Source organism: Acanthaster planci, linkage group LG18, assembly GCF_054643075.1.
Source record: "Acanthaster planci isolate LZ-2023a linkage group LG18, COTS_SCS, whole genome shotgun sequence".
NCBI lineage: Eukaryota > Metazoa > Echinodermata > Asteroidea > Valvatida > Acanthasteridae > Acanthaster > Acanthaster planci.
Window position 1 is genome coordinate 13,296,476 of NC_141794.1, and position 12,715 is coordinate 13,309,190.

Consider the following 12,715-nt stretch of genomic DNA (forward strand, 5'->3'; position numbering starts at 1 on the left):
AAGAGACTGGGTTCTTTCTCAAAAATATCCATTTCTTACAGGAATACAAAAGTATTTCACCCATCACATTTGACATTTTTTACGTGTACATGTTTCTAAATACAGATCAATTACAATTTTATCAAATTTGCCTCTAAACACCCTTTAATAACTACTTGAGTTTTATTTTTAAAGTTGTGCAATTATCTTTGCACAATTTCACAACCGATGATGGAGGATGTATTACTGAAGATTAGTGACAATTGCATAAGAATTCTCCTTTGGTTATGGAGGGTTGTTCATGTGTAGGAGGGGAAACCAATATATGATCCCCCTTTGCCTTAGTACAAATATATTTGTTCTAAATATTAAAACAGCAGTTTTTGGTTTAGATAAATCCTCAGTAACCCCCAGTACTTTTAATCTCTGACAATCAGTTTGTCTGATTACTGCTCCATAAACGCAGAACCTGCAACCAGAAGTTGTAATTTAAGACAGCCATAGAAGCACCTATAAAAACTCTGTTATGCCTATTGAACAGTACACTCAACCCAGTCTGTAGCTTCCCTACAGAAGAACATGTCAAGGATGAGCCAACCAAATACATGTCCAAAGTCCTGTGTAATCCATTGTAAGTCCTACCTGTGTCTCCTTACTAAACAAACACCTTTTGAGTTGCAAACAAAGAAGTCCGAGATGTGAACATTGAACATAACATCACACAAAGCAACAGTACAAGTTTATTACCAGCAGGACGCTCAGAGGGCTTTTTGGTAATATCTGCACTACAGTACAGCACCTTGATATCATAAAACCAGTAATAGATAGATCACACGTCAGATAAAAATATTCAAGACCACAAATAAAAGAGCTGCAGCGATGCATGTCAAAAGCTTAACTCGGCATTCTGAACATTATTTCATGTATCACACAGTGTACATGTTTGCATGCAACTGGATTTCTTACCTTGTCCTTAAATTCATTCACTAATCATCTCTTTATAATTTTTATAAACAACTTGCATGTTTACGGTGACTCAAGTTAAAAAAAACTTCGTAACCCATGGACAACGTGCCATAAATTAATACCTCACACTGAGCTCAAGAAAGATGGTAGAAAAACGCTTAACCTCAAGAGTTTGCTACATTAAGAACTTCTTGTCTCTTTCGTTGAAGGCAGTGGCCAGTCCAACATTGCACAGAAATGTATGATGATGCTATTGTTAAAAGTGTAGACAATAGACAATATATTATTGCCAAACACTAAACTACGGAACTTCTTTCACAAGCTAGCATAGTCTAAAAACCGGAAAATAAAGGTTTCCACGTTAAATACCCTGATGGCAAAAAATTTCATTTATAAAAAATATAAGCTTGTGCTCAGCAATGAAAAAAGCTGAACTAACACTTCAACATGTTATCAAGAGAGATGAGTTCATATAGTTTGATGGTTGCTCGAAGTAAAAGCCCTGTGATACTACAAGAAAACAAAAGATGACTTTTCAAGGTGTAACATTTTTCTGAAAAATACAATCAGCTTTTAATCATATTCATGATTCCATGGCTTTTCCCTTATGAATGTCAAGTTTAATTTAGATCAAGAGGCCTCTAATATAATACCAACTGTTTTTAGTGAAAAAATATTTATACTGATGAATATGACCGAGATTAGAAAATCTATATATACACATATTTTATACTTGATTAAATTACCAAGTACCCATGTTAACAGGGAGACGCGGAGTTAGAAAATACAGTTACTTGTATTTATATGAATGATTTTGGACCAGATAATGATCTAAAACATATACTAACAAAATGTAGCCTTCAGATATACATCCAGGACTCTCTGGTTTCAAAGCATGGCTTTCTGACTCTCCAATCACATTTTCATATGCACTTGGGCCAATGGTTACTTGTATAAACTTTCTAACACCTATTCTGTCTGGCCTATGGCCCCCGAGCTGGACCAAGATAGGGCACAATGTCCCAAGCAAGAGAGGCTCCTTTGGTGGGACCTGAATATCCAATGGTTGACAAACCGTTGGATATTCATGGATATATATGAACCACAAGCATTGCAGTCATTCCTCACCAACATTACTCTTTTCAACCAATGTGACCATACACAGTGTATCAGTTGCCACTGAAAACAGTATAAATGGTCATAGATTACACATTTGATAAAGACCGACTAGTGCCATCTGGTTTCCTGCAAGTCAATTATTAAGAGAGACCCCAATGAATGGTGAGGCAGTAAACTGCTGCTATAGAGGGTTTGCATAGATGCCATCTTGGAGGCCAACGTTTTGAACAAAAGGGTATGCACAAAGGAGGTTTCCCTGTGGCACACAAGACGTGCCAAGCAAAATGGCTACCAAGCAAGGCCTCTATTGAGTACACCATGGCATTGTTCGGTACATGTACGCGGACCTTTCCGTTCACATAAAAGTGCAAATTGAATTCAGGTGACTTTGCCAGACAAATGGAACGTACAAGCTCTCAGAATCAGGATATCACTGATCAGGTCATGTTGTGTCATCTTTGGTGGATGTCCCTGGCTTTTCTGAGTCTTTTGTGAAATCAGACATCTGTAGACATCAGTCATGTTGTGTCATCTTTGGTGGATGTCCCTGGCTTTTCTGAGTCTTTTGTGAAATCAGACATCTGTAGACATCAGTCATGTTGTGTCATCTTTGGTGGATGTCCCTGGCTTTTCTGAGTCTTTTGTGAAATCAGACATCTGTAGACATCAGTCATGTTGTGTCATCTTTGGTGGATGTCCCTCGCTTTTCTGAGTCTTTTGTGAAATCAGACATCTGTAGACATCAGTCATGTTGTGTCATCTTTGGTGGATGTCCCTCGCTTTTCTGAGTCTTTTGTGAAATCAGACATATGTAGTGATGTTTTTGTCTTTGTGTCCAGACTGGTCATCTGTAGAGAAGGATTGAAGAGTGACTTTCCCGTACCATTGGACATTATCTTGAGAAAGAAAACATAAAACAGAAACAATTCTGTTAATATTTATAGAATCAAGAACTGTTGACCCAAAGAACCCATTTCTGCTGAAGGATAAACAGGAAGAAATGATAAAAAGCCACCTGAATTGATTGGCCCTGTGATTGACTGTCAGTGAACTCAGAGATATTGATGAATTGTCAAGCTGATCTTTGCTACTGATAAAACAAAGGGTTGGAGAACATGCTGAGTAACTATTCCTCTTCTCAACTCTCACTAACACCTGTTTCACTAACACTTGTTACTCAAGGATCCCGTCACTGAGTCTGCTGAGACACTTACCAGCTTGGAGGTGTCAGTTTCATCTCCTTCCACTAAGGATTTCATCTCCACCTCTCTGGGATTATCATCGTCGTCATCATCTGATGGTTGAACGAGATGATTGGTGCATGGGAAGGGACATATTGGCACTATGGACAACAAAGACAAAGCAATTAAACAGGAAAGCCTAGTTTTCTCATAATGAATTTCTAAGTCAACGTTTGTAAAACACAGGAGTGCTATCATTGAAGGTTTAAGTCACTGATTGTAGATTCTGGATAGTCTTTTGATAATACTAATAAAATAACACATAGAGTGTACCTGTGTTAATGAAGTTGACATATCCACGAGCAGTGTTGCCCTAGGAATACCATTAATTTATCATTCCTGCTCTAAGGCCCATAAATAATCCTAAAACCATCGAAACTCTTTGATGGTTTGTGAAACTTGTTTCAAAGTTAAAGCTACTGCACCCAGAATATTATGAGTTTTCCTGACATGAAGTCAAACTGAGAGGTTAGCTTTATTTATAGCTAAGAATATTTCATAAAAAAAAATTTCAGCCCTTAAGCTGCCAATTTTGTTCACTTACTTAAAGCCTTTGGTGGTCCTGTTTGATATTGGCTGTCTAGCGGTGGTGAGTTTTCACCAGTCCGTCCCTGAGTGATGAAGTACACTCCCAGGAATGAACAAAAGCACCTACATGTACAAGCAGAGAAATAAAGACTTCTGATCCTCTTTTTACAAGGTTTTTGTTCAATGGTTGCACGGCCAAGCATTCTCCAGCAACAAACAAGAGTAAAACATCAACTTTGCTACAAAAGGCTGGACATACCAAACACTACAAAAGCAGAATTCCAAATTGGCAAGAAGTACACGCAGAAAGTTGAACTCACCCAAATAGAAACATTACAATTTGTACAAATGTAAGACCGTTGAATTCCCCGTAGAAAAAAATACCTAGCAAGAAATAGAAAGATGAGTAACATTACAAAAAGGTTTCAAAGCTCATCTGATGCTTCAGAAATTTGGTATGTTATTCTGGAGGCTGCAAACTCAAATTACATCTGTAAATTTCTTCTTTCATCAAATAATTACTCAAATTAAAGTCAGGATTTGGTATAATTTATTTTGTGATGTTGAATAAAGGAATGCCCATTTATTATTGCTTACCTGCTAATATGGCACTGACAGTAAAAAATACAAAGAATGTTGGTACAACTACAGTGGCCTGAAATGCCTGCATAGCTCGCGTCACATATCTGGAAAAAAATATGCAAAGAAGGTCATCATAATAAAGTAGCATATGTTAATCATCATAAAGTTACAGCATAATTCACAAAGGTAAGTTCAACAGAGAACTAAAGGGTTACTGGCTTAAGTATTTGAATTATTATGATAATGCACATTTCTATGATTATGATTTTTCTTTAAAGAGATGATTGTTCTGATACTTGATTGTGATTTCATTAATTTTAATCAAGTTTATAAGATTCATCTGGGATTTAGAGTTCAGAAAATTGACCTGTACATTTCATTCAATACTGGCTGAGTGCTGTATGATAACTCACATGAGCACAGGTTCAGACCAGTCACATGTGTACCAGCAACTGAACTATTTCAGCGACTGTATTAGCAAGGAACTACATAAGAGTTAATGAGTAACCTGTAGGCCATGTAATCTATTAGCCACAGGGCTGGTATCATTTAGTCAAACATTCAATGACTTTAATCCTGCTATTTAATCAATTACTGCTTAGTGTTTCCTGCTATGAGGCTTTGACAGCTTAGCGTAAACATGTAATTATGCAGAAGCTGCTCAGATTCAGAGAAGCTGAATAATCAGATTTGTAATGTGGGGAGTTTCTGACTCATACTTAAATTTGTATTTGCATACACGTGAAAAAAATGTTCATTGAAAATTCACCATTCGGTGGATTTGTATGGGAGTGAAACTTCATAAGCTGTAAGTTGACTGCCACATGTATTATTACCGCATTTAAACTATTTATATTTTGCCCTGTAAAAACAAGAAATGGATTGACCTTTGTGAGGATCGGGAGTGAGGTCAAGAGAAAGGCTAATGAGCTTGTCAGTCTGCAATTCAATCCCAATTATTTCACAGACGTTAACAAGACAAGCACATCTGGATGTGTTGTGCTCTTTGAAGCAAAGCCTTCACATTTTCCTCACAAAATGGGACAAAATTGGCACTGTGCAGCATGCATTAGCAGAGACAACATTGAGTTACAGAAAATGTGTGTCTGATTTTTGTAATAAATAAACATCCAACATGGCCATGGATCAAACTAATTTCTACACGTCCTTGCTCAAACTGCTGTCAATGTGACTACATCGTATTCCCACTCTTCACCAAATACAATTCCTGAAACTTCATCTGGTATCCAGGTGATTTAATAACCACCTGCCTTTGCCTCAGCTGCTCTAACAAGACATTAATTGCAAAATTACATTAAGGGTTACATCACTTTCAAATGTCACAGCAGTGAAGTGAATTGATTGCACTATTCAAGGACCAATTTGCTACAGTCACATCAATAAAAGCCTTCAATCTGGAATTCTAATTAGGATCACATTTAATTGCAAGACTAGTCTGACACAACAAACAGCAGGCCATGGAAGTCCTTGCACTAAATCAGCAATGAGATGGTGTCAGTAGTGTATGCGTACCTTCATTAGGATATAACTTATCAAGTTATTTCCTTAAAGGATACATACAAAATTGTTCAAAGATTGTACTTTGTGATGTCTGTGTAGAAGAATAACTTGAACCATGAATTGTTTCAGGCGTGATGAATAAACCACCATTTTAAGAACTGGCCAATTCTAGAATAATTCTGGTATGACATACCTTATTTGTATTACACCTGTGACTAGGATGACTACGATCATAATGTAGAAGACAGCATACATGAGCTGGCTTTCACCGGCAGCAGTCATAGTTATCATGCCTGAGACAGCCTTGGAACTGATCACTGTCAGAGAAGCTGCCAACAAAATTATAAATAGATTATAAAAAAACAATACATATATTATACTTAATGGCAATCATAGTGACTTTATTACAGGACTGCATATTAGGCATGCAGACTTAGGCAGAAAGGAAAAAGGAGATTTTGAAGACTACTGGTAGCTAAAGAAACAAAACTGACTTCTTTACAGGTTGTTCTTGCAAACTGACAGTAACTTGAACAGCAACTTTACATGAATCTAAAAAGAATAAATCAGAAGGAACACTTTTTTAATCCTTTCGATCTCAGAATCAGGTGGAAGACTTTCAATCCCTCAGAAAGGAGCATCTTTTTCAATAAGACGAAGGATCAATCCTTCTACATGTAGTTGCAAGATGTTGTTTACCTCAAGTGCATTACAGTAGTACTGCAGTTAAACATAACAGAATTTTGTTTAAGTTTGAATTTCTTACCAAGAATAGCTGCAGGTAGAATGAATAAAATCACATGAAGAGCCCCATAGTAATGAATGACTACATTCACAGCGATAAAAACAATAACTTCTACTCCCTGAAAGAAATGAAAATAAGAAAAAATCGTCTTTGATCTGCAGGTAAGTAAGTGTCATGTTTGCACAAAGCTGTGTTAATTTTCATGTTTTAGAGACTTAAGTTTGGTTATTTACAGATATTTCATATATAAAGCATCAAATCTCATTTACAATGAAAGGTACAATACTTAGTGTTGACACTTGCAAGCAAGTCAAGTGAAATTCCCAGTAACACTGCTGAATTTTCTTTCAATTTAACTGTTGTATTATAGTAAGCAATTTTGTATCATTCTTGCTTATGTCAGCTTTGAATTGGAAGCAGATAATGAAGGATCTACATTTTAGAAGATGGTTGGCTGAAAAGGCAACTTTTTCCCAACTCAAAATCAAGCCATCCCCTGGCCAAAGTTAAAAATTGAGAGATATTAAATGCTCTTAATACTAATAAATTTCTCTCGACATACATCAGTATGTCACATTCTCCTCACCAAATAAACTAGAAATGCTGGCTTTAGGAGATGTTCACTGATCTGCAAAGCTGATAATCTGGTGTTACTCTGATAAGTAAAAACAGAAAAATATTGATTCATAAGTCACAAAATTATGAAGAATTTATAGACATATAATCAACACACAAGCATTTTTCCTTTTTTTCTCTTTCTAGTTGGCTATTCAAAACAACTTTTCTGCATGTTCCAAGAAGTAAGTTTCAAGTTGCATTTATTTTGATGGTAACATTAATATTATTGATAAGGGATGTATCAAATTTGGTAACATGTACTGAAGAACAGATGTTTTTAATTTAACATGTACCGGTAAAACTCTGGCCTTAGGTTTGAATTTCGCAGAATGGGCCATCTTACCTGTGTTGAAAACACCACTATGAGAAAAGCACCTACGATGATAAGATATGTCCCTGCAACAGATATCAAGTAAAATGTCAAACCACAGTCAATGTAAGTAATTTTGTTGGTATTTTTGACAAGTTCAGACAGAAGTCTCCTGGCCGACTGGCAGTTACATAATTTACGGAAACAGAATCAGATTATGAAGTTTTGCATTTACTTTTAACTAAAAAACTTACCCAGAACATCCCGAGCTCTGAGCTTTTCTCCTAAGAAGACGATTGCAATGTATGCATTTGCTGCAAGAATAAAAGATTAAACAATTAATTAAGTTCTGTTAAATGACCAAGGAGGGAGGGCAGAGTGCTTGCAATATCCCTCATTTCCTCTCAGTCTAATAATGTCAAAAGGGATTCAAAGACCTCTTTTTCAAGGTCACGTTTTATGGGGACATAGTGCACCCCAAATATAGATAATAGAAAACAGATGTAGACATCAGCAATGCTTCCAGCTCATACTTACCTACTACTGTCGTTGTGCCCAGCGGAGCAACTACAGTTGCAGGGCCAAAGCCATAGGCCATGAAGTTACCAACTTCCCCACAAACCATCATGATGATACCAAGCCACCATAACCTGCTTTTGAGGTAATCGTGACTTGTCTCTGCATGAAAGCCTTGGTTCTCCAGTCTTGTTAGAGCATATTTCTGAATATGGGAGTAATAAAATGTTATCAGTGTGAAAAAGTGGAGAGAAGAACCTGCCTTGCCAGTCGTCCAAAATTGGGTGAGTGGCAGGATGTATTGACTTCAGAGAACACCATGCCATGTAGCTTTGCTATGTATTGTCTAATAGTGTTTCCACAACAAAACTATCAGAGATGGAAGGAGTAAAATGTGATGCCTCTTTAAGGCACCCATAGCAGTCTCCTCAGTTTAATGAAGAGTTCAAAGTGATTTCAACTCTCAACTCTATAGTAAAGGCTCCCACTTGGCAAAGTGCTTCATTGTTATGACATTTAGCTACATGTATTTCTATTGGCTATTTTAAGGGGTTCAAAACTCAGACATTTTGCCATCAATGCATGACCAATTGATTTTTAGTCGCTTTCTCGATTATAAACTTGTATGGAAAGTTTGAGACAAAGATTCCCAAGTCCAAGAGGCTGAATTTGAAATGGCAAGGTCAAAGAGAGTTAGATCATAAATGGAGTAAGACAATACTGTGTGAACCACTGCATGACTAATCAACCGGGAAGGCTTGTACATGTATACATGTAGGACACTGGAATGGCAAGTCTGTCTACTGTACATGGTTGTACCAGTAATTCCTACATATTCATGTAGATGGTGTAGATGGTTGTTCTAGACAGTTTTGCTTGAAAGATGGTGCCAGCATTTTATTTTTTATTACAAGCTTAAAAGAAAGACTGCCTGAACTCGGAGAGATGAAATTTTATGACCAACAAATGAACTTCAAGCTCTGAGTTCTCAAGTCAAAGAAGAAACAAAGGAGACTGCATGTACATGTACAATGTAGTAAATGCTATTAATTCAAGGAATATGCAACAGCAATACACATGAACATCATTTACCCTTGTTTTCACTGGAAATCTCTGTTTCTCATGATTTTTTTGCACAATTAAGTCCAGAGATTCAATGCATTTTCACAAACAATAAATTTGTAAAGACATTTTTCACACTCAACTCTCCACTTTCATTTACATGATTGAACAATGAACTTATTCATAACGGAAATCAATAAGCATGGATTCTTTGTAACAGAACACTGCACTAGTAATGTTGTCGTGATCTCAATGCTTCATTATACTCAGAGTACCAGTAAGCAGTATCTTTATACAGGTTTATATATTGCACACATACATGTACCAGTAGTTACTGGAACAATGGACACAAACGCACGCATGACAACACCGTACCATCTGTTAAAACTCAACCATCATTTGTATTCTTCATACACCTGCTTCCATCATCAGCATGACTTTTTAAAGTGTCCTTTTGTTGCTTTTTATAAAGTTGTTCAAATGATTTGATGATATCGTTCTTGAATGATTCAATATGATGACAATAATGGTGGGGATAAAAATGAGTTTTACTCACGGAAAATGCTAAATGTCAAACATCTGCTTAAAAATACCATTTCATATTTGAATGTTTTGTTCAAACAGCAACACTCAAACATGAAAATCATGCCCAAAATGTTTTAGTGTACACGCTACATGTATATCCAAATGTAATTGTTGGAATACTATCCATCATGTATATGAATGCTAAACACTCTGTTTCTTGTCCTCACCTGAATATTCATAGACACACTGATGAGTAGATTGCCGCCAATAGCTAAGCAGGCACCAATAATTATCATCTAGAGTGGAAGTAAATAGGATTTAAAAAACTGTTTATGCCATCATTTAGGATGCTTAGAGAAGTTGACATGAGGGAGTTGTGGAGGCAGGGAGGGGACCAGGAACATGATTCAAGAAATGGGGAATGTGGAGTGGTTGACAAATGTCAATGATCTTACCAAACAAACCAAAACTTGTTTATCCTCCGCTCTTACAGTCTCTGCTCAAATATCAATACTACAGGTGCAATGTAAACACCTTAAATATGCACTGGTGTCTATGCTGTTTACATGTTAGGACCATTGTAGGTACTGTACATACATGTATGCATTTATATTAGGTGTAATGGGCACCTATGCCCATGGAAGACATAAAACTGAAGTATTTGTGCACTCTCACTATATACAGTGATACAGTGAATACACAATACTTCACAGACAAGCCTTCATTCTGGCCATTTCCATTTAGATTCTAAGGATATCAGACAAGGCCTGTAATACCAACAATGAACAGTCCTGGGCACCAAGGGGATAAAGAACTCCCAGATATTGTCCACAACTGCTCAGGTGAAACTGCTATACACCAGCGTTGCTGCAGGATATGCCACTGCCCATGGTTTGCAGTTGTAAAGATTAAACAGCAGTTACTGTAATACTGGAAGTGTGGGGTATGAGACGGAGAGCACTCCCCATGCTTTGTGTTGGTCATTGTCTCGCAGGAATCTGGGGAATTCCTTTCAGACATCTGGGGGGGGGATGTGTTAAATAACAATAGTCTGGAATGTGTATCGGGATTGGACATGAGGGGGTACCCCTTGGTCTCATTTCTTGCTGGGTATAGTGGGGTTTGTATTAGTAATACATGCAGGATTCCAGTAACACATTAAGCTGGACCAAATCACGATAATGCTCGCCACATATTAGACTACTTTTCCATTTAAAACCAAAAAGATTTTGAAGTTGAATTTCTTGTGAATGGCTATAATTTGCACATTAACCTGCAAAACACATACATTGCACACATGTACATGTATGTACATGTATATGCATTTTTGTGTGAAAAAAAAGGTTGAATATCAATTTTTCCAGCAGATGCATCATTTAGTCTAAATCAAAAGGTGCTTGGCAACATGGAAATACTCTGTAACTTAAGTATGAGCTACATGTAAAATGTACCTCCATAGACAGGGAAATAGTTGTTGTTATGTATGTGTGGTAAGAATATTAAACTTATCTTCCCTAAATCCATTCTCTGTGCAGTTAAAAAGCCTTCTTTGATGTCAGTCACTAATTTAATCTTTCGTGAGTTTAACTTTCCAGTTCGGTTTAAAAGGAAAACACACAAATACACATCTTCCTACAATAAAGGAAATCGTGTTTCTTTACTTTTTTGAATCAAAGTTGAATCATCCCTCTGAAATAAAACAACAGTGCCAATGCCAGCTGGGGTATTTTATAAGATTTTACACAAAGTTTAAATTTCTTCTGCAACATGATTGGTTTTCAGGAAGGATATAACTGGTCACAAAAGACATGCATACGACCTACATACATGGAGGCCCTAGTATAGGCCTAGTCATCATCATAAAGTGAATATTAAAAACCTATTTTTTATTTTAAAATAAATTGTAATTTCATTACAATCTGGTACATGAAATTAGCACCAAAATGGAAAAGGTTACATAAACGACTGTGCCACCTTACGCATATAAAATGTTGATGACTTGAACTGCTGTCGTTACTACGTACATGTACATGTAGGGCTATGTATGTATTTAGCAAAACACGGAGGTCATTCCCATTACTTAAAATTGGACATTCAAACTTACCACACTGCTACTTTCCATATTGTCAACTCCTAAATTTGACGATTTCAGGCAGAAAAGTGCTTGAACGACGGCGTGTTTTTAGCCACCTTAACACTTGGATTTCCTCGAATGGGGTTGGGCAGTCTGATGTACTCCGTGAGTTGCTAGTGTGGGCGTGACTGCACACATTTTGTACGGTAAAGTTGTATCAACAGACGGTACAGCACGGAGTATAGTAGAGCGCGCGTTACGGTCCTGCTAAATTCGTCCCAGGACTCCATAAATATCGTCATTCCGTCGGACTTCTGAAACTCTTCATCTGTCCTGTTGGTCAATCACGATGAAGAAAGACCCCCATGCAACACTATGAATGAATTATAAATGTATACCGAAGTCCTACTCCACCATTTTCGGCTATTTTGTGACTTGTAAATGGTTTTAACCATCACCAGAGATCGCTACCATACCACCAGTTGATCGCGCGGAATCAGTTAACGAGCCGCATGACTGATCATGCATGAACGGCCCGGCAGAGCAAATGTGCGGGCCATGCACGTAATAGTTTATACACGTATTGAGTGCGAGGCCTACACTTTATTATTATGCCTGCATACTGTGTGGGGGTCCAGGTCAAACCATTTTCAGTGTTTATATTTTTTTTATCAAAAAGCAGCAGCGAGCTCTTACAGTATTGACCATATTTTTAAGTAGCAGCCATTGGCATTGGCCGTCAGGTGTGTGGGGTCCCGCGATGGAAATTGGATCTCATTGAAAAATCCTAAAAAAAATTTAAGCAAACCAAAATGCTTTGCATTTGCAGCAGAGTTCAGTTCACCATGGAGGAAGGAATATGATTTTGTTTCCTTCTTCCATGAGTTGAGTTGACACATGGTAACCAAACCCCCTCCTCCGTCCAAGCC

The 12,715-nt window shown here is 37.2% G+C and overlaps 1 protein-coding gene across 1 annotated transcript; it reads right to left on the bottom strand.

Annotated features, from left to right (window-relative positions):
• Positions 1-11: 11 nt before the first annotated feature.
• Positions 12-12,349, bottom strand: LOC110985679 (NIPA-like protein 2). The gene is made up of 13 exons (XM_022246867.2): positions 11,817-12,349; positions 9,940-10,008; positions 8,147-8,330; positions 7,864-7,923; positions 7,643-7,695; positions 7,268-7,336; positions 6,703-6,799; positions 6,130-6,265; positions 4,431-4,519; positions 4,154-4,217; positions 3,850-3,956; positions 3,279-3,406; positions 12-2,960 (listed from the first exon to the last, which is right to left on the bottom strand). The coding sequence occupies exons 1-13, from the start codon at positions 11,832-11,834 to the stop codon at positions 2,811-2,813; spliced, it is 1,224 nt and encodes a 407-aa protein (XP_022102559.1). The 5' UTR covers positions 11,835-12,349; the 3' UTR covers positions 12-2,810.
• Positions 12,350-12,715: the final 366 nt, after the last annotated feature.

What these genes read in the sequence shown, in the direction of transcription:
- LOC110985679 (XM_022246867.2), bottom strand. An exon ending in ACAGGTGTAATACAAATAAG is followed by an intron (nt 4,520 to 6,129) that starts GTATGTCATACC and finishes ATTTTTTTCCAG; the next exon opens with ATATGTGACGCGAGCTATGC. An exon ending in ATTGTAATGTTTCTATTTGG is followed by an intron (nt 3,957 to 4,153) that starts GTGAGTTCAACT and finishes TTGTACATGTAG; the next exon opens with GTGCTTTTGTTCATTCCTGG.